General features: G+C 53.3%; 8 protein-coding genes across 9 annotated transcripts, besides 3 other annotated features; 4 read left to right on the forward strand and 4 right to left on the reverse strand.

Moving 5' to 3' along the window:
• Positions 1-367: 367 nt before the first annotated feature.
• EKO05_0001115 (uncharacterized protein) lies at positions 368-2,310 on the reverse strand (the record flags this gene model as incomplete). The annotated part of the gene is made up of 3 exons (XM_038937098.1): positions 368-1,063; positions 1,177-1,860; positions 1,912-2,310. 3 exons carry the CDS (start codon positions 2,308-2,310, stop codon positions 368-370), a joined length of 1,779 nt encoding a protein of 592 aa, XP_038801878.1.
• Positions 2,192-2,238: a tandem repeat.
• A 362-nt stretch (positions 2,311-2,672) lies between the features above and the next one.
• Positions 2,673-2,712: a tandem repeat.
• Positions 2,713-2,790: 78 nt separating this feature from the next.
• EKO05_0001116 (uncharacterized protein) lies at positions 2,791-4,452 on the reverse strand (the record flags this gene model as incomplete). The annotated part of the gene is made up of 2 exons (XM_038937385.1): positions 2,791-4,012; positions 4,064-4,452. The coding sequence occupies 2 exons, from the start codon at positions 4,450-4,452 to the stop codon at positions 2,791-2,793; spliced, it is 1,611 nt and encodes a 536-aa protein (XP_038801879.1).
• Positions 3,522-3,553: a tandem repeat.
• A 1,304-nt stretch (positions 4,453-5,756) lies between the features above and the next one.
• On the forward strand, positions 5,757-6,441 carry EKO05_0001117 (uncharacterized protein; the record flags this gene model as incomplete). The annotated part of the gene is made up of 2 exons (XM_038944892.2): positions 5,757-6,370; positions 6,438-6,441. 2 exons carry the CDS (start codon positions 5,757-5,759, stop codon positions 6,439-6,441), a joined length of 618 nt encoding a protein of 205 aa, XP_038801880.1.
• A 649-nt stretch (positions 6,442-7,090) lies between these two features.
• On the forward strand, positions 7,091-7,561 carry EKO05_0001118 (uncharacterized protein; the record flags this gene model as incomplete). The annotated part of the gene is made up of 1 exon (XM_038944893.2): positions 7,091-7,561. One exon carries the CDS (start codon positions 7,091-7,093, stop codon positions 7,559-7,561), a length of 471 nt encoding a protein of 156 aa, XP_038801881.2.
• Positions 7,562-9,017: 1,456 nt separating this feature from the next.
• Positions 9,018-9,526, reverse strand: EKO05_0001119 (uncharacterized protein; the record flags this gene model as incomplete). Its single annotated transcript, XM_059635585.1, has 2 exons — positions 9,018-9,138; positions 9,198-9,526. 2 exons carry the CDS (start codon positions 9,524-9,526, stop codon positions 9,018-9,020), a joined length of 450 nt encoding a protein of 149 aa, XP_059491568.1.
• Positions 9,527-10,429: 903 nt separating this feature from the next.
• EKO05_0001120 (uncharacterized protein) lies at positions 10,430-11,641 on the forward strand (the record flags this gene model as incomplete). The annotated part of the gene is made up of 1 exon (XM_038944895.1): positions 10,430-11,641. The coding sequence occupies one exon, from the start codon at positions 10,430-10,432 to the stop codon at positions 11,639-11,641; it is 1,212 nt and encodes a 403-aa protein (XP_038801884.1).
• A 644-nt stretch (positions 11,642-12,285) lies between these two features.
• On the forward strand, positions 12,286-12,798 carry EKO05_0001121 (uncharacterized protein; the record flags this gene model as incomplete). The annotated part of the gene is made up of 1 exon (XM_059635586.1): positions 12,286-12,798. One exon carries the CDS (start codon positions 12,286-12,288, stop codon positions 12,796-12,798), a length of 513 nt encoding a protein of 170 aa, XP_059491569.1.
• A 977-nt stretch (positions 12,799-13,775) lies between these two features.
• Positions 13,776-15,493, reverse strand: EKO05_0001122 (uncharacterized protein; the record flags this gene model as incomplete). Of its 2 annotated transcripts, XM_059635587.1 has the most annotated exons (3): positions 13,776-14,981; positions 15,035-15,226; positions 15,302-15,493. In XM_059635587.1, the coding sequence occupies 3 exons, from the start codon at positions 15,491-15,493 to the stop codon at positions 13,776-13,778; spliced, it is 1,590 nt and encodes a 529-aa protein (XP_059491570.1). The 2 variants fall into 2 exon arrangements, with proteins under 2 accessions (XP_059491570.1, XP_059491571.1); XM_059635588.1 differs by having other exon boundaries at positions 15,035-15,493.
• Between the last annotated feature and the right edge of the window lie 707 nt (positions 15,494-16,200).

Below are 16,200 nucleotides of genomic sequence, written 5' to 3' on the forward strand. Positions count from 1 at the left end.
TTCGAGAATGCAGTTGAGTTAATTTGGCAGTGTAAGAACGAGTCCGTAGATCTGGTTTCGAAATTCTCCTAGCAGGCGGAAGAAGTCGCCAGAGCCAGTATTTGGCTGGTCGACCGGTCCGAGAGATGCCATGCTGGGCGTTGTAGGTAACAATATGGCGGTAAAAATATTTGGCTCATGAAAAAAATGGTAAAGTACAGTTTGACAGACTTTGTGATGCAGTGTTAGCAGGTTGGAAAGCGTTTGAAAACAAGTTCTTCTGGTACCATGGGCCAGGTTTGCGAATACCACACTACGTACACACACCAGCAAACATCCTACCCTTAGCTTGATACTTTTACATTCTAGACTTTCTATTTACTACATGTTACGACTTGAAAGGGTCCGACTTCGAGTTGTCCCTTTTCTTGTATGCCATGTCGCACGCATTTAATACAACCCACGGCCTGCTATCCAGCACTCTGTCCAGTCCGCAACTCCTGCTCTTCCACCCATCACCCCGCAAACCCCTCGCAATATTCCATGCGCCGGTGATGCAGTCATTGACGCCCACACCATTGAATTGGTTTCCTACGACTCGTAAGCGGCCCTTGAACTCGTCCTGAAGAGAGGCAGCAAACTCCTTGAGACGATCTTCGTAGCCTACTGTATACTGCGGAATGCAATCCTTGCTAAGGTTAACATGATGAGCAATCGGTGTGTCCTTGATACCAAGGTGCCTTTCAACCACGGCCCTCGCCATCTCAAGACCCTCTTCCTCGTCTGGATACCCTTCGAAGCCGTTCCACCAGTGACCACCCATCATGACTGTGAGCTTGGTGCCGGGAGCGGTGTCCTGGCCCTTGAGAGCGCTGTTGTCGAAGATGACGCCGAGCGCACGCTCGGGGTTCTGCTCGAAGGGAACGGATTGAGGAATGAGGTAGCCAAAGCCCTCGACGGAGAGAAGGTTGGGGTTGTCGTAGTAGAGGTTGACGGTCATGACGGTGACGTATGGTGTGAGCGAGGCGTTGCGTAGGGTCGAGATGACGACGTCGTAGTTTTCGATGGTTTTGTTGGCGTCAGACTGTGGGTAGTCAGTTAGTGATCAGCGGACGGTTAGTTGAAGGGTCGTGAGTGGACAGTGGAAGGTTATTGGGGGGTTTATCGGGAAGTGAAGCGAAGGGCTTGTAGACGTACGCCTGCGATGATCTCAACTTTCTGCTCCTGGCCTTCTGCCATCTTGAACGAGGCCACAGGGCTGTTGACTTTGATCTCGATGTTGCCCGTCTTCTCCATGGCGTCCTGTAGGCCCTTGACGAGTGTCTGCAGACCGTTCTTGAAGCTAAACATGCTGGCCTCCTTGAGGTTTTTTGCGAGCTCCAAGCTGATGTCGATGTCGCTGTTGAGCGCCCTGGCCACCTCGACGTCGTACGGATGTGCGATGACCTGCTGGTGCGAGTTTTGCTGCTCGGACTGCATGCGGAAGAAGCCACCCAGCGCGGTGCCGTACTTGCCCTCGAGCTGCCAGGCCATGGAGAGCAGCGTCTTTGCGCTGAGCTGCCAGATGTCGCCGGCGTAGATGCCGTGGAAGACAGCGGATATGATGTTGTTGGCGATCCTCTTGTCGATGCGACGTTCGAGGAACGAGCCAACCGTCTCGTCGCTGAGAGAGACGGAGCGCTTGGGCTGCAGAGGCTCCTTGACCATGCCCAGGGAGCCGTCGAGGATGCCGCTGCGCCATAGCGAGAAGAGCTCGCCAATGCCGGGAGCTTCTGAGGGCAGGCGGTTAAGGCGATCCGGGTAGTAGATGAAGCGGTTCTTGGCGCCGGCCTCTGTGCGTTTGGTGAATATCATGTCGTCGATGAGGCCCAGCTCTTGCATCTGCATCCATCAGCCGAGCTCCGTGCTCTGTAACTGCCTCCCCCCACTCACCAGATGCGCCGTGGGTGTGGCATTGCGCAGTGTTCGCGGCCCCGACTCGAATAGCACATGGCCGCCGGGCACCTCGACCTTCTTGGACCTGATCCAGCCGCCCGTGTCTGGTCCGCTTTCGTAGACGGTGATGTTGCTGTTGGGGAACTCCTTGGACGCAAAGTAGGCGCTGGAGAGGCCTGCAATGCCGCCGCCCAGCACGGCAATGCGCTCAGGGTGGGCAGTCGAGGTGGACGAGAAGCGCGGGCGTGTGCATTGCGAGGCCAGCAGCGGGCGTAAAGCGTAGGCGTGGGCGCGGGCGTGGGCGTGGGCGTGGGCGTGGGCGTGAGGGGGAACGTGGGCGTAGGTGCGGGCCCTCAACGTCGACTCGAGGCGCGGCACATGTCGTCTGACAAGCATTGCCGGTGGTGGGGAGCGGTGGCAGGCGCGGTCCGAGGCTCAATCTCAATTGCTGGCAGGCCACGCGCAGCCGTCGTGGACGTGAAGTTCGCTCGCGAAGCCGTCCGAGCTTCAGCCCTACTCCGTATGCACCATGTCATCACAGACACACCGAGCTTAGCCTCCACTTTCGAGTCTTGGGTTTCCACTCACGTTTCCAGTCTTACGGTTCAGGTCACGTTTACGCAGGGCAAGTCGTCTGTAAAGAGACACAAAGCAGCCCAATGGCCACTGAAACCAAACTCTGTTCCCGACGCCTGCGAGCTGCCACGCAACACCTCGTCTCGTCTCCCCTATCCAGAACTATAGTACATGTGCTCTTTTGCTGCTGCTGCTGCTGCTGCTGCTGCTGCTGCTGCTGCTATGCAGCCATCCCCATCCACCCCCAATGGTATCATTTTCACATCTCTCACTATCTTGTGCTGTAACAGCCCGCCCTATCTATAATGTTACATCCTGTTCCATGCTCTCCGTCGCCTGGTTGGAGCCATTTTGGCCATTCTGTCCCTCCTGACCAGGGATGATGAGCTCCTCCTCGCGGTTCTCATCGATAAACTTCCTCTCGCTTACATGCTCGCCCTCCTTGGGCGCAACCCACACGTTGGTGTTGTTCTTCTTCTGGCCCGGGTTGTGCTTGTACTGGCAGCGAGGGTTCAAGCACGGGTTGAACTTGCACATGACCGAGCTGTGCGAAAACTTGCAGTCTGGCGTTGTGCAGTCGGCACCGTTGCGGCATGGCGGTGCTGAAGGGTGCTTGTACGGACAGTTGGCCGGATCACGGCAGTTGGGCCAGAAAGCACACTCCTGCTCCGATTGGAACTTCTGTCGCTGCGCCGGCGAAGGGTGTTTTCCTGCGCACTTTTTGTTTTTGCAAGCAGCTCCAAACTCGCACGTGCTGTCCATGTCCACTGGGGCACCGGGAGGCGCTGCCGGCGACTGGTGCACAAAGTGGCAGTCGGGGTTGGAGCATCGGAGGTTGAACTTGCACATGGTGGCTGAAGGTTCAGACCGTGTGTTCTCGACTTCCATGCCATCGCCCTTCTCGCCTGTGGGGCCGTCGGTCATAGCATCGTCTTGGCCCTCCTTCTTCGTGAACTTGGTGGACTGGTGCATGCCCTGCTGGTGCTGGCCACCGCGTCCTCCACGCCCGCCTCGGCCACCTCGGCCGCCTCTGTTCTTGTTGTTGCTGTTGAAGTTGGGGTTGACGTAAGGCGTGGGAGTTGCGCCGGAGAAGATTTGCTGCATCATCTGGGCCTGCTGCTCGTACATCTGCATGAGCGCCAGCTGCTGCTGCTGGTTCAGGCCCATGCCGCCGTTCATGCCGCCGTTCTGACCTCCCATCGGCATTCCGGGCATCCCGCCCATGGTCATGCCGTTCATTCCGTTCATGGGACCAGGGGCGCCGTTGATGTTACCAACGCTGTTCATGCCTCGTCCGTTCGCCATGGCCTCGACTCCGCGACCGAGGTTTTGGCTACGGGGGCCTCGTGGGGGGTCCCGACTGTTTCTGCCGACGCCTCCGCCGCCACGAACACGATGTAGCGGGTCGTCGTTGCGGTTCATTTGCCTGTTCACTTGGTTGAGCATGTTGCGTCCTCCGCGAGGTCCACCACGTGCGGATGGCGCGCCGCTGCCGTTGCGCATGGCTTTTGGCCCTGTAGGACTGCAGTGCGTTAGTTGTGCCATGCTAATGAACAGATCGAGTAATACGTACATGCCCTCTTGTGCTTCTGAGACACCATCCATATCTGTGTCTTGCCCGCCAGGCACAAACGATGGAGCGCCGCCGTCCATGGCCTGGTCTGCCGAGGGCGCACTCTGCGCGTTCCCTCCAGCAGCTTGCCGCTGCAACAAGTCGATCTGTCCAAACAACCATTGCGCAAACTCCTGTGTCTCGGTGTTCTCAGGCCCCAGGTCGAGCAGGTCGTTTGACAACTCCGCCGCGACTTGTGACTGGTCTTTGCCGTTGGCTAGCATGAGGAGGATGTACTCGAACAGCGTCGTGTCGTCGCCGCCCGTCGTCCATCCATTCTCGGCGAGCTTGGGCTGCACGACTTGCTGGAGCTGCGCTGCGAGAGGCGACTCGGGAGAAAAGTCAGCCATGGTGGCTGTTGGCTTGGAGGGCGAGGGAGTTGGTCTGAGTGCGGGTGAGAGGGACCGGTGGGGAGAAAAGTGCCGTGGACAAGGGAGTGGCGACCGGCGCGTCGTTTCGCGTTTCTTTGTCGCGCTTTATGTATGAGTCTCGACAAAGGTGGCCGTGAGACGTGTGAATGCGATGCGCGTGAAGGAGGCGGTGTGGGTGGTGCTAGTGTGGAGTGGCCGATGTTTGGGAATTGTTCTGCGGAAGGCTGTTCGCTTGCCTCAGCAAGACATTTGCTTGGCGTACGTGCACCCACCCGCGCCTGCCTGAGGCACGAACAAGCCTGTTCAAGTCATCACGCGCATTCACATCTGTCACAAACACCGTCTTGCACTCGAGACGCGCAAGTGAATGCCAGAGCAGTCTCTAGACACATCTCTGCTTTGTTGACGCCACCGAGCTTAGTCACCCAGCCATCTACAATACACCATATCAGAAGCCTACACGACTTTTGATCCGCCATGTCACTGCTGACATTGCAGAGCTGCTGAACAGGGCGTCGCTCCTAACAGCTTGGGTAAGCCCTCCAATGGCCCTGTGATGGACGGCCCTGGGATGGACGCAAGCACAACGAAACGTGTGGTTGCTACTCGAGCAACGTCGACAGGCTGGCGAACACTCGATAATAAAGAAATCTGAATCACTGACGTAGGGAGGAAAGAACTCAATATAAGCAGTGAACAAGGGTGGGAATTGTAGACGCCCAAAGACGTGTGAGACTTGAAGTTAATGTGCGTCAAGCCTTGTTCAGGCCCGAGCATTCAGATCCAGGCACAATCGCCTCCCCGCGGTGGTACCGCGGCAGACTGTCAGACGCACGAATTGCAAAAAGACGGTGCCAGTACGAGCATGCAATGCTAAAACGACAATAGACGCGTTGTGCTGATGTACGTGTCGAGGATACAGCCCCCTCATTACTTGCTGTCATGGCCCAGCCTCTTCCTCGGGAAGGAGCTAATTGCATCATGGTATCGTCGTCCAGTACAGCAGCGCCAAATCTGACACGCTTGCGCCGCCCTGCTTTTCCACTTCTCCCCCCCTTTCCCCGTGCATCGAGGACGGAAATCGCATCCTGTAATACTGCCACGCTTCCATCTCGACTGTGGTGTTGCGGACGTCCCCCACCGCGCTCGGCATCCCCGGAGTCAACAACAAACCGGCTGTTTCCCCCGGCGACCATAGCGGCTTCCTCGCCCCAAACAGTCACCATCTCGTCGCCACTCAGCGCGCAGCCTGGTGATACTGTCGCTTCTCGTCAACCTTCACAATGCCCGCAGTGCCTGAGCTTCTCAATGCGATAGCACAACTAGGCAATGTCGCGCCTCGCGCCTATGGCAGTGACAGCTTGCTACCACATGGGCCCGCCATTGACGTGGCAGCCATGAGACAAGATGCGCCTCGTACAATACCAATCGCCAAGCGACAGCAGATGGTCGTGCAGCAGGGCATCATACCCACCTACTACAACCTCTCCGGACCCCAGCCTGGCACGGTAGTCGGCATCGTCCTAGGCAGTGTTGGAGGCTTCCTGCTCATCGTCTGGCTACTCTACTCCCTCACCAATAGTAACGGAGCCGGTACGAGAACGACAATGGCAGGCGAAGAAGAGATCGTAGTGCGTAAGCGGCGCAACTCACATGGAAACAGGTCGCGGCGCAACTCTCATGCACAGATGCGCGAAGTTAGCAGGAGCCCGAGGCAATCGAGTGGGCGGTCGCACATCATTGTGGAGGAGAGGAGACAGCCACCGCCGCCGCAACAGAGGACCAGGAGCATCATCGTGGAGGAGAGACGGAGAGTGCCCAACGACGATGTTGTAGAAGTTATCGAGGAGCATGACGAGTACAGAGAAAGGAGAGGCAGTCGAAGGGGAGGCTATCGGTGAGCCACCTTTTGTGTGGCAGATGTACATGATCTGCACTGGGTTGGATCGTGCTAACGTAGACAGATGATCAATGCCACCAGCTGCCGCCCCATCCATGCGCGGGTTAGCCGGCATCTTACCCTCGCCATCTCATTAGGACACGATATCATACCGAGCTGCAACTGCCCAAGGATACCCTATTTCTGTTTCTATTCCTATTTTCTGTTGTAACTTTTTCCTGATATAGCTATAGGCTTAGATGGCCTGCAGCGAGATTCTCGCTTCGCTATTCCGATTGTACATTAATCCGGCAGCTTCCCAGCGTTGGCACCAACGTGTGCGGCAAGCATTGTAATGTTGATGGAAGGCTTGCTGGAATTAGTTTTCTACATGATCATCGTGTCTGAATGAAAGCAAGAACTTCACATGCGATGCCCATTCAGGATAGTATATAGCAAGAACAATGGCAGAAAGGCCATATACCAAGGCTCACTAGCCACTCGAAGTCCTAGGTATCGCGAGAAGCTTCAACATTGGCATCCACGTGTGCGGTTGCACCTTCCTCTGTGTGCCTTACTGCAGTCCCCACGTCATATTCACCTCACCTTCACCTCAGAGACGCCCCACTGTTGACAAGCTCCGGTTCCTCAAATACTGCCTACAACACAATTCAACCCTGGATTCTCCACTGTACACGACATCGTACATTGTCTTGCGCCTGCGGCAGCCCCGCTGTCATGGAGACTGCGCTCTGCCATAAGGCTCACCTCCACCCTTCACTCCATTACTCACCAATATCGATTCCAGCAGAAAGTGCCACTAACGTCAGGACCGCCATGCCGAACGAGTTCCTATGTGAGATCATCCTCAGCATTCATGGAGAGTTTTCGAAGACGCTGCGGAGTCTGTGCCTCACCTGCAAGCACTTTCGCAACGTCGTCGAGGAGCACCGCGAGCCCGAGTACAATCTTCGGGGCAAGTGGAACGACGACCTGTATGCTATGACGGAACGGCTGCGAGATCAACCTCGTCTCAAGCATCTTATTCGAGTTATCTGCATGGTCTACGACTTTGCGATACATACGAAATACACAGAAGAGGAAGTCAATAATCTGGTAACTCCTCTCGGATCGACTCGTTTGATGCTGGTACGATCAAATGCTGGGGTGAGGTTCCTACACGAGACAACGGAGGCCCAGTCTGGCTAGCACTCCTGTTGCCAAAGGTAGAAAAAATCGAGCTCTCCACTTCGACAGAAAGCTCGACGCTTTACTGGCTCCCGTCATTGAGATGCTACACGATCCCAAAGACCAGAACTTTCTCTGCTCGCATGGGTTCGACAAATTGCGCAATTTAACCCTGCTCTATCCCCCGTGGCATACAGGATCGCCTCATACACCGCGATACTACGAAGATATCAATATTGATGTTTTGAGACCTGACAACATCATGTTCAACCAGGAAAGGTGGTGCGAAAGTTTCAAAAGCCTCTCGTCAGTGAAAGAGCTCCATGTTCAGATATTCCAACATGACTTCGTATGGCCCAACCATAACGAAGGGATAGATACCTTTCAGGGTCTGAAAAGCCTGCATTTACGGATCCAATCTTCCTACATCCCGTATATCCCAGACCATGATCGGCCGCACTATATCGAATGTCCAGCTTCCCAAGCCGCATTCACTCGAAGATCTACAGCTGTACTCAAACGGGCAATATCTTTCAAGAGACAGGATTTTCAACAAGATATCACCCCATTTCCCTCCCCAGCCAAGCCTGGAATACTTCCAGAACCTGAAATCACTCGCTCTCACAGACATGTCACTGGTGGAAGTCTCGGCATCTGGACCGGCACATTGGCACCAATCCATCACAGACACGCTAGAACATCTATCCGGCTCATTTCCTCCGTCACTCGAAACGTTCACGCATCTGATCTGGGACGGACCGTGCGTTTTTGCCAAAGCCTGTTCTGACGAACACCGAGAAATCTACTCTTGGAAAAACATCTGAAAAGCGTCGACGGAGGACAGGTTCCCGAACCTCACAGTTGTCGAGATGCAGAAGTAGGGACCGGATGGGCTAGCTGGGGACCGCGAGAACATCTGGCAGAGAGAGGACTGAGTCCGGAGTGTGACATGTGGATCTCTTTAAGAGGTGGGACGAAAGCTCTACGATAGAGCTTGGTTGTATTATCGACGACAGCTCACCATTTTGAGGAAGCCTTTGGGCTCGGAAAGCATATCTGTGTGTCTAACAGCATACTGCAAGTGTTGAATACACTTCATTGAACACTGACGGCTCAACCTAGCGTTCATAGTGGTTTTCACAGCGTCTGTAGGATAGCTCTCAGAGTCTGGAACGAGAATGAAGATACTCTACCAAACACGCAGCGAATGAACAGTGAAAGCAGCGCAGGCAGCTCTAAGTTTTGTCATGACTGGCTAAAGAAGTAATCTCCACACACTTCTGCAAAAATTATGGTAGCTCATCCACACTACGCACCCTCTTCGTTTGTGTTGCATTGATGGCTTCGCGGTTCTTTCTGCTTATCTCATACACCGTCTTCGTAAGCCTACTGATGCTCTCAAGCGGCTGGTCCTCAGTAAGTGCATCCCCCGGGTTGAGCTCCGTCTTATCTTCCCAGAACGTTCTGCGCTTGGCAGTCAGTGCGTCTTGTGGGGGAAACTCGACAGTGGCAATGGTCTGATACGGCACTGTTGCCTTGTCCCATACCACCGAACCGTCTTCTGTGGGGTGGTAGGAAGGGTCTGTGCCGAGTTGGATCTGCTATGGTTAGCATCTTAGCGCAGTGGAGCCGATTTCAACGAATCTTGAGTTCATACTTCGCTCCGTGCGTACTGAAGTAGTCAGCTAGCCATTCTTGCAGCTGCTCTCTCGAATCTCCGCTCTTTACTTTCTCGTTCCTACTCGTCATCTCGTCGAGGACAGGAAAAAGGATAATGCGCCCATACCACTCGCCGAATTTTAACGCGCTCTGCGTGTACAAGCTGTGACTGATCATATTGGTGTTGGGCAGCATGAACGGCGCTGCCTGCTTGATCGGATCCGTCCCCAGCTTCGTCGCCGCGCCCAGTTTCAGCGGCGAGTGGAAGTACTTCTCGCGCAGCTGCATAATTTCCAGACACGTGGGGAGATTGGTCAGCTCGATCATGGGCGCGTTATTGAAGAAGAAATCTTGCGTTGTTGCGTCTTGGTCTGCGCTCGGGAGGCGCTGGCCCTCGACGCCGAAAACACGTAGACCGAGTCCCCGAGGGCCGGGTTCTTGATCTGCTTGTAGGAACACGGGCTCGCTTGCATAGCGAGCTGCTGCGTCGTAGGTTTTGCCTGGGGCCTTGAAGAGTCCTTGTTGTAGGTGGGTGGCAAGTCAGTGAGGATGGTGGGTTTGCCTTTGACGATGCCTTGGGTCTTGACGTGTGTTGCACGGAAAGAGTGCCGGTGTTGTTTGAAGTTGTGTTGTTGCATCTTGTTCATCGTTGCACCTATCTTTATGGCCGCCTCTTCTCCGCCTCTTCTCCATCTGGCTCGATGTCTTCAACACCAGGCGTTCCATACGATATAAGCATCACTGGGTGGTGTGGTTGAGAGAGCGCGGCCTTCACGTTGTTGTACGCGTTTGCTGTGGTTTCTATCTTGAGACTGCAGGAACTCGTAAGGGTCGAAAATGTGCTACAGGGTTTACGGTATGGCTGTTGTTATTATTTACTTCGAAGCACGACGTTATGCGTATATCACGTAAAAAGTCGTGCATTGATCGTGCATTATCGTGATTTGGAATCATGTGGTTGAGCAGATCATGATATTTTCGCAATCTGCAAATCCCATGCGTCTCAGGAACAATCTCACGTTGCCCCAAATCTTACTCCACAATTATCAACATGATGTTCCCAATTTGAGCGCCTTTCCGCGCTAAGTCTCGACCGGGAAGGCGCGCGGCGGTCCTCATCCACTGACGTCAACATTTGCAGTGCATCAGCTCTCACGTCTAACGTCAATTGACAGCTTGCTAGTATCTTGGCCCCTAAAACCCCCACAACCATCTCAATTGCACTTGAAGATGCCCGAAAACACTCCTCTTCTCGGACAGTCGCGAAACGGCAACGGAAAGAATGAGCTCTCATGGAGCCAGCGGCTACGACACTTCACATGGAGCTGGTATGAGGTTACGATGTCGACGGGCGCTCTCGCAACGCTGATCGGCCAACAACCCTACAAATTCCCCGGTGTCGATGCCATTGGATGGGCATTCGCTATCCTGAACATTGTACTTTTCGTTGTGTTCACTGGATGTATCGTTTACCGGTTCTCCACCGGTAGCGGTAGACTGTCACGAAGTCTTCACCACCCTCATGAGAGCTTCTTCTTTGGCGCCTTCTTCGTGAGCCTCGCACTTATCTTGTACTGCGTTGACCTTTTCGTTGTCCCGCTGTGTGGAGAATGGCTGCTCACAACCATTATGGTGTTGTACTGGACCTACGCGGGCATCGTCGCCCTAGTGGCAGTGTTGCAGTATCACATCATCTTTGACCGCATAAAGCTTCCAGTCACGAACGCCCTACCCGCTTGGATTCTGCCAATGTATCCGTTCCTTATGCTTGGTGTGCTGGGCAGTGCGCTTCTCAAAAGTCAGCCGTCAGATGCTGGTCTCCCTATATTTATTGGAAGTATTGCTTTCCAAGGCCTGGGCTGGACTATCGCGTTCTTTATTCTGACAATCTATGTCACACGCCTAGTCAATAGCAATCTCCCGGTGCCATCGAAACGCCCGGCCATGTACGTTGCTGCGGGACCGGCGGCCTACACTGCGAACACGTTTGTCGTGCTCGGTATGGAAGCACCAAAGCACATTCCGAAAGGCTTCCTCGACATCGACTCTATCCCAGTTGGCGACGTCTTCAAGGTTGTCGGTATTACCGTCGGTATCTTTCTCTGGCTGGCGTCATTCTGGTTCAGCGCACTGAGCACTGTCGGTGTCCTGATCTCGTTGAAAGAGTCACACTTCACGCTCAACTGGTGGGCATTTATCTTCCCGAATGTTGGCCTAGTCATTGCACTTCTCAAGATTGCAGAGGCTCTGAAACTTAGCAGCGTGCAGATGATCTGCAGCGGAGCGACACTTGTACTGACTCTGGCCTGGGTGGGTTTGGCAATTATGAACGTTCGTGCTCTTGCGCGGAAGGAGGTGCTATGGCCTGGTCAGGATGAAGATATGGAAGATATCGACGGCAGCCCAGAGGACATGGACGGCGAGAGGAACAGTGACGAGTGAGCATTGAAGATGCAATCAAGTGGGGGAAAGAAGGGTACTTTCTCATTCACAGCTTACTAGCGCTGTTCGTCAGGGCGCTCATTCAAGGCGGTGCTAGTGACAAGGCACACACTCAAATCACGAGGAAAACCTAGCGGGTAAATTACTTCACTCGCATTCCCTTCCCAAACCTCGCAACATCACTACAAAATGTCAGCGTACTTGGACCTACCCGTTGCAATCAATACTATGGTCTGCACCATGTGCGGTACGGAGTCGTTTGCATGTTTAGCCGAACTTTTTGCTTGTCCTATCTGTGGTGATTGTGATTTTGCATTTCCAGAGTTTATTGTTGGTGGCTATCAGAGCACCACCGATACGGAAGAGGGAATCCACGAAGATGACGCTAGGACAGGAGGTCGGGGAAAGAAGAGAAAGAGATCTCTGAGCAATGATGAACTCTCGTGAGAACCTTGGTACTCAAAAATTGTACTTAGGTGTGGACGGTTTCAGAATGCTGAGCCTGAAATCAGCCTCGCAGCTTCAGGCGAGCCGTGGGATCTGCGTAACCTCAGACCATCAGGCACACAGCAAAACCGACATTTGAATATCTATCATGCGTGCTGTCACCACATTTGCACCTACAGCCTGCCAGGAAAAACATCATGGACCCTTTTGATCACGAATGGTGGATTCGAGCAACTTGTCGAGCGAAATATTTGCACCTGGAAAGTCCATCACCAATGGATCAAACAGTATGGTGCACGATTATCATCATTGTTTTCACAATCCTACTAGGATGTTTTGCGCGTTCAGAAGATTGCCTTGTGAGCTGGGAAAACTGCGTACCGAGGTTGTTACCCGATATCACAACGAACAAAACACAGACCGACCGCTCCTTCGACAACTGCAACGATGCCCAGTCAGACTTTCCACAGCGGATGCACAGTACCGAGAACAAAGAGCAAACTTACGTTGCCACACTCCGCGAAAACCTGTTCCTTCCAGCATCGACATTATTACGTCTGCTCATTTCGACACTCTTACTATTTATTACCCGTCCTAGCTGCCTTTCGCATCCGCATGCTCGACGCCATCACAACTATTCCGCTTCAAGAAGAATGTGTATCTGTCATACACCCTGCCTCGCCCAACTGGATTGGCATCTGGCTCTTTAGTATTTTCCCGTTCATCAGCTCATATTCTGCATTCATGCTCGTCGTTGACGATGCGATTCTGACATGGCGTGCGGAAAGTTTCGGTCATGAGCCATGGGGGAAGATGTATTTTTAGCCGCCTGGATTTCCATTTGCTGCTATAATACTTGCTGCTACTGCGCTCATTGGAGGTCTTACCTTTCTTGCGCAGTACATCACAACGGCCGTGTTGAGACTAAGGGGGCGATGGGAAGTATCTATAGAGACGATCTGAGGGCAGGAAGAGATGGTACCCACGACGATCGAAAACGCTAATATGCATCGTGGACATACAGGTGGATGATGATGACACAGCAGACAGTTTTGAGCTTCGAACGATGGTTTATGAGCAGCTTTATCCCGGGTCGACTGGGTTCTGTACAGTAATTTTGTACAGTATGTTTGACTTGATACTATACTGTTTTAATGAATATGATTAACCGCATAACGTGACGACAAGTTGGACGTTCGGCGGTTTTGAGCAACTGTAAATTTGCGTGCTCCTGGGAAGTCCAAGAGCGTATGGTTGACTGATGGGCTTTTCATCATTGGGCAAGCCAATGTGCTTTTGAGAAAACGGAACGACAGCGTACTGAAAGCAGAAGGCGAAAATCATTTCCCCGCGCTTGAGCTACTCATGCAACGACTTGCTAACGCCGAAAGGGGTTCTTACTGCGAGTTGATGGCAGGGATACTGAAGTGAGGGTTTACAGAAATCGTTTGAATATGTCAAGCGTAAACAACTCAGGATACTGATCATCGTACGGAGCAAAAGACCAAGCAATTTAGAGCTGCAGAAACCTGTACAGAAGAATAAACACTCACAATATGGCTGCCTTGATTTAGTTAGCTGACAGGCACGATGAGGATCAAAGACCGGTATGATCTATGTAACATATTGCACGGATTCAACTAAAAGCCTCCAGGCTTTGGCAAGTGGGAATAGAGCCGACAGATCGTTATGATGCTTTGGTTTCAGCTGGACTACCCCATCCATGGTCGATGCGACACCATGCCCCCTCCGCAGTCCTTCTGGAAGCAAGTATTTCTGTCTTCACGCTTCTTGCCATTTTTTCTCGACTTACCCATTCCGTGACGGCTTGCCCAGTCTCATGCGCGTTCAGCTTCCAGCTCGTGTCATCCCTGTGCTTATTCTCTCTCAACCAACGCATCAATTGCACCGGCACTATGCCTGCGGGCATGTTCTGCAGGGACTGATTGTCCGCAGGAATCCAACCCTGGAAGAAGTTCAGGTATGTAATGCGCCGCCATGCGCCATTCCAATCTGGACCGGGGGACACTTCATGATACTGCCATTCTTCTGGATCATGAGCAGATCTGGAGACAGAATAAAGAGAGTCTGAACGCCAAGTCAACGCCTTCAGCCAGTTGCAGCCTTCCAAGTCGAGCCATTGCAAGGAGTATGTATTGACGGAGAGTCGGCGCAGGATGTTTGTAGCTTCATGCCAGTCATCATCGAGATCAGAGTAAAAGTGCGATCCGCCAAGAGACACCGTGGTGATGTTCGAAACCATGGAGGTTGTCGCAGCATTGGGAGTCGTAGATGGCCGGGGCCAGTGTGCGAGGGAGAGGTGCGTGATCTTGTTCAGATATGGCGAAAGCTTGAGTAGCTCGGGCCAAGACGCCCAAGCGCCAGGATGCGCAAGCGACAATCTGCTGAGATTAGTGAAAAACGGGGTCATGAGTGCCGCTGTCGGGACAGGCTGAGCGGTGGCTGGGCCTTCTGCTTCATCTTCTTCCTCCCAAGATTCAGCAACCTCGACTGCTTTTCCCTTCCCTTTGACCGCAGTTGCTTCCTCGATTTGCAAATCTTCAAAGGCCGGAAGTTGCATGGTCTGTCGTTTGAGACATTTCCCCACGTCGCCAATTGTGAAAGCCTCGTTCAAAAGTCCAGTGAGATCCATGAAACAGATCTCGTCCCAGCCTGATGTGCCAGTGCCTTCTTCATTCTGAAATAGAATCCTGAATGACTTGAAGTCTAAGCATGCTTTCGGCCCGTAAGCACCCATGTAGCTCAGTAGAGCTTCTCTCAAGGCCATTGGTATTGTAGGAATATAGTGTTGTTCAAACTCGGAGAGTTCTTCCCAATGCAACGCGAATTTTCGTAGGCAGTGATGTGCAAGACTTCGGTTTGGCGGTAGACGCTGTATATCTGTTAGTGAGCTGTTGCTACAATCCCGAGTGTGAAAGTACGTACCTTGTACTTGTCGTTTGTCACGCTGGCGAGCATGCAGAACCTTGGTGCACTTCGCTCACTGCTAGATTGTTGACCCCTCATCTTCCTCGCATAATCTGGGGCATGCCGACTCGACAGAAGCCAACTAGTGGGCGCTGCTGGACCAGGTGGTGGCCTTGCGCCGCCAACTGCTCGCCGCGGGCGCAGGCCTGGCTTTGGTTTAGGAGCGTTAACCTCGGGTATATGCAAGATGCGCCGCAGGTCTGGCGGGACGGTGCGGCTGCTTACTACCGAAGTGAGCTCATCTCTTTGTTCTGGTGTTGCTCGTGGCGTCTGCTCGCGCCGAAGATGTTGTATGCGTTGGTTGACAGTCTGCGGTTCTGATGGTGTCGAGGATGAAGAAGCTCGTGAGCTTTGGAGCGACGGATGGACATAGGATGGCCTGGCTTGCGTGTAGGCCGGCGCATGCTTCTTGGGCATGGTAGGGTACCAACTACCGCTGTGCGAGCGTCAAAAGGTACGGAGCTGTTGATGGGTGATGAGCAATGGTGGTAAGCGCAGATCAACGACTATGAGTCAACGCTCAAAGGCCTGGCTACTTTCGGGCTCGTGTGCTAATGTAGTGATGTGAGAGGTCAGGCAATTAGAGAACGTGAGTCACACGGAGGCATCGTGTTGTGAATGGTGGGTGAATGGCGAGCTCATCTTCGATGTGTCGAAGTTCGTCATGACGCCACAGTCTCGAACGCATGTTCGGTGGTCCGCACTTTGCACTTGCTGATGTTGATCCGCACGTGATGTGCACCTACACACATGCAAACGTGAGTAGTCGAGCGTGTTGCAACTCAGTGCATGTGAATAGCACTGTGTGTGTGTCCGAGGTCTGTGAACGCGACGCGTTGGCCTTTGAGGAAGATGCTTGGCGTGCATGGGCCTCATTGCTTTTTCCACCTCCAGCTCCTTATCGTGATCAAGTCACTCAACCGTGGAGCTGCAGCTCAACAACATGCAATCACCTGCGTATGCATGCGCTCCTTTGTTCTTTCTCTATTTGTCCATTTCGACTGTGCTATGCACTTCTGGTGAAGCTTGATCGACGGTGCGCTGCGGATTGAAGTGAATGGCTATCATTCCAGCTATCCCACCCACACTACGAAGTTTGCTTCATATACGTATACGAATGATGC

The sequence above is a fragment of the Ascochyta rabiei genome, chromosome 2 (assembly GCF_004011695.2).
Source record: "Ascochyta rabiei chromosome 2, complete sequence".
NCBI classification, from domain to species: domain Eukaryota; kingdom Fungi; phylum Ascomycota; class Dothideomycetes; order Pleosporales; family Didymellaceae; genus Ascochyta; species Ascochyta rabiei.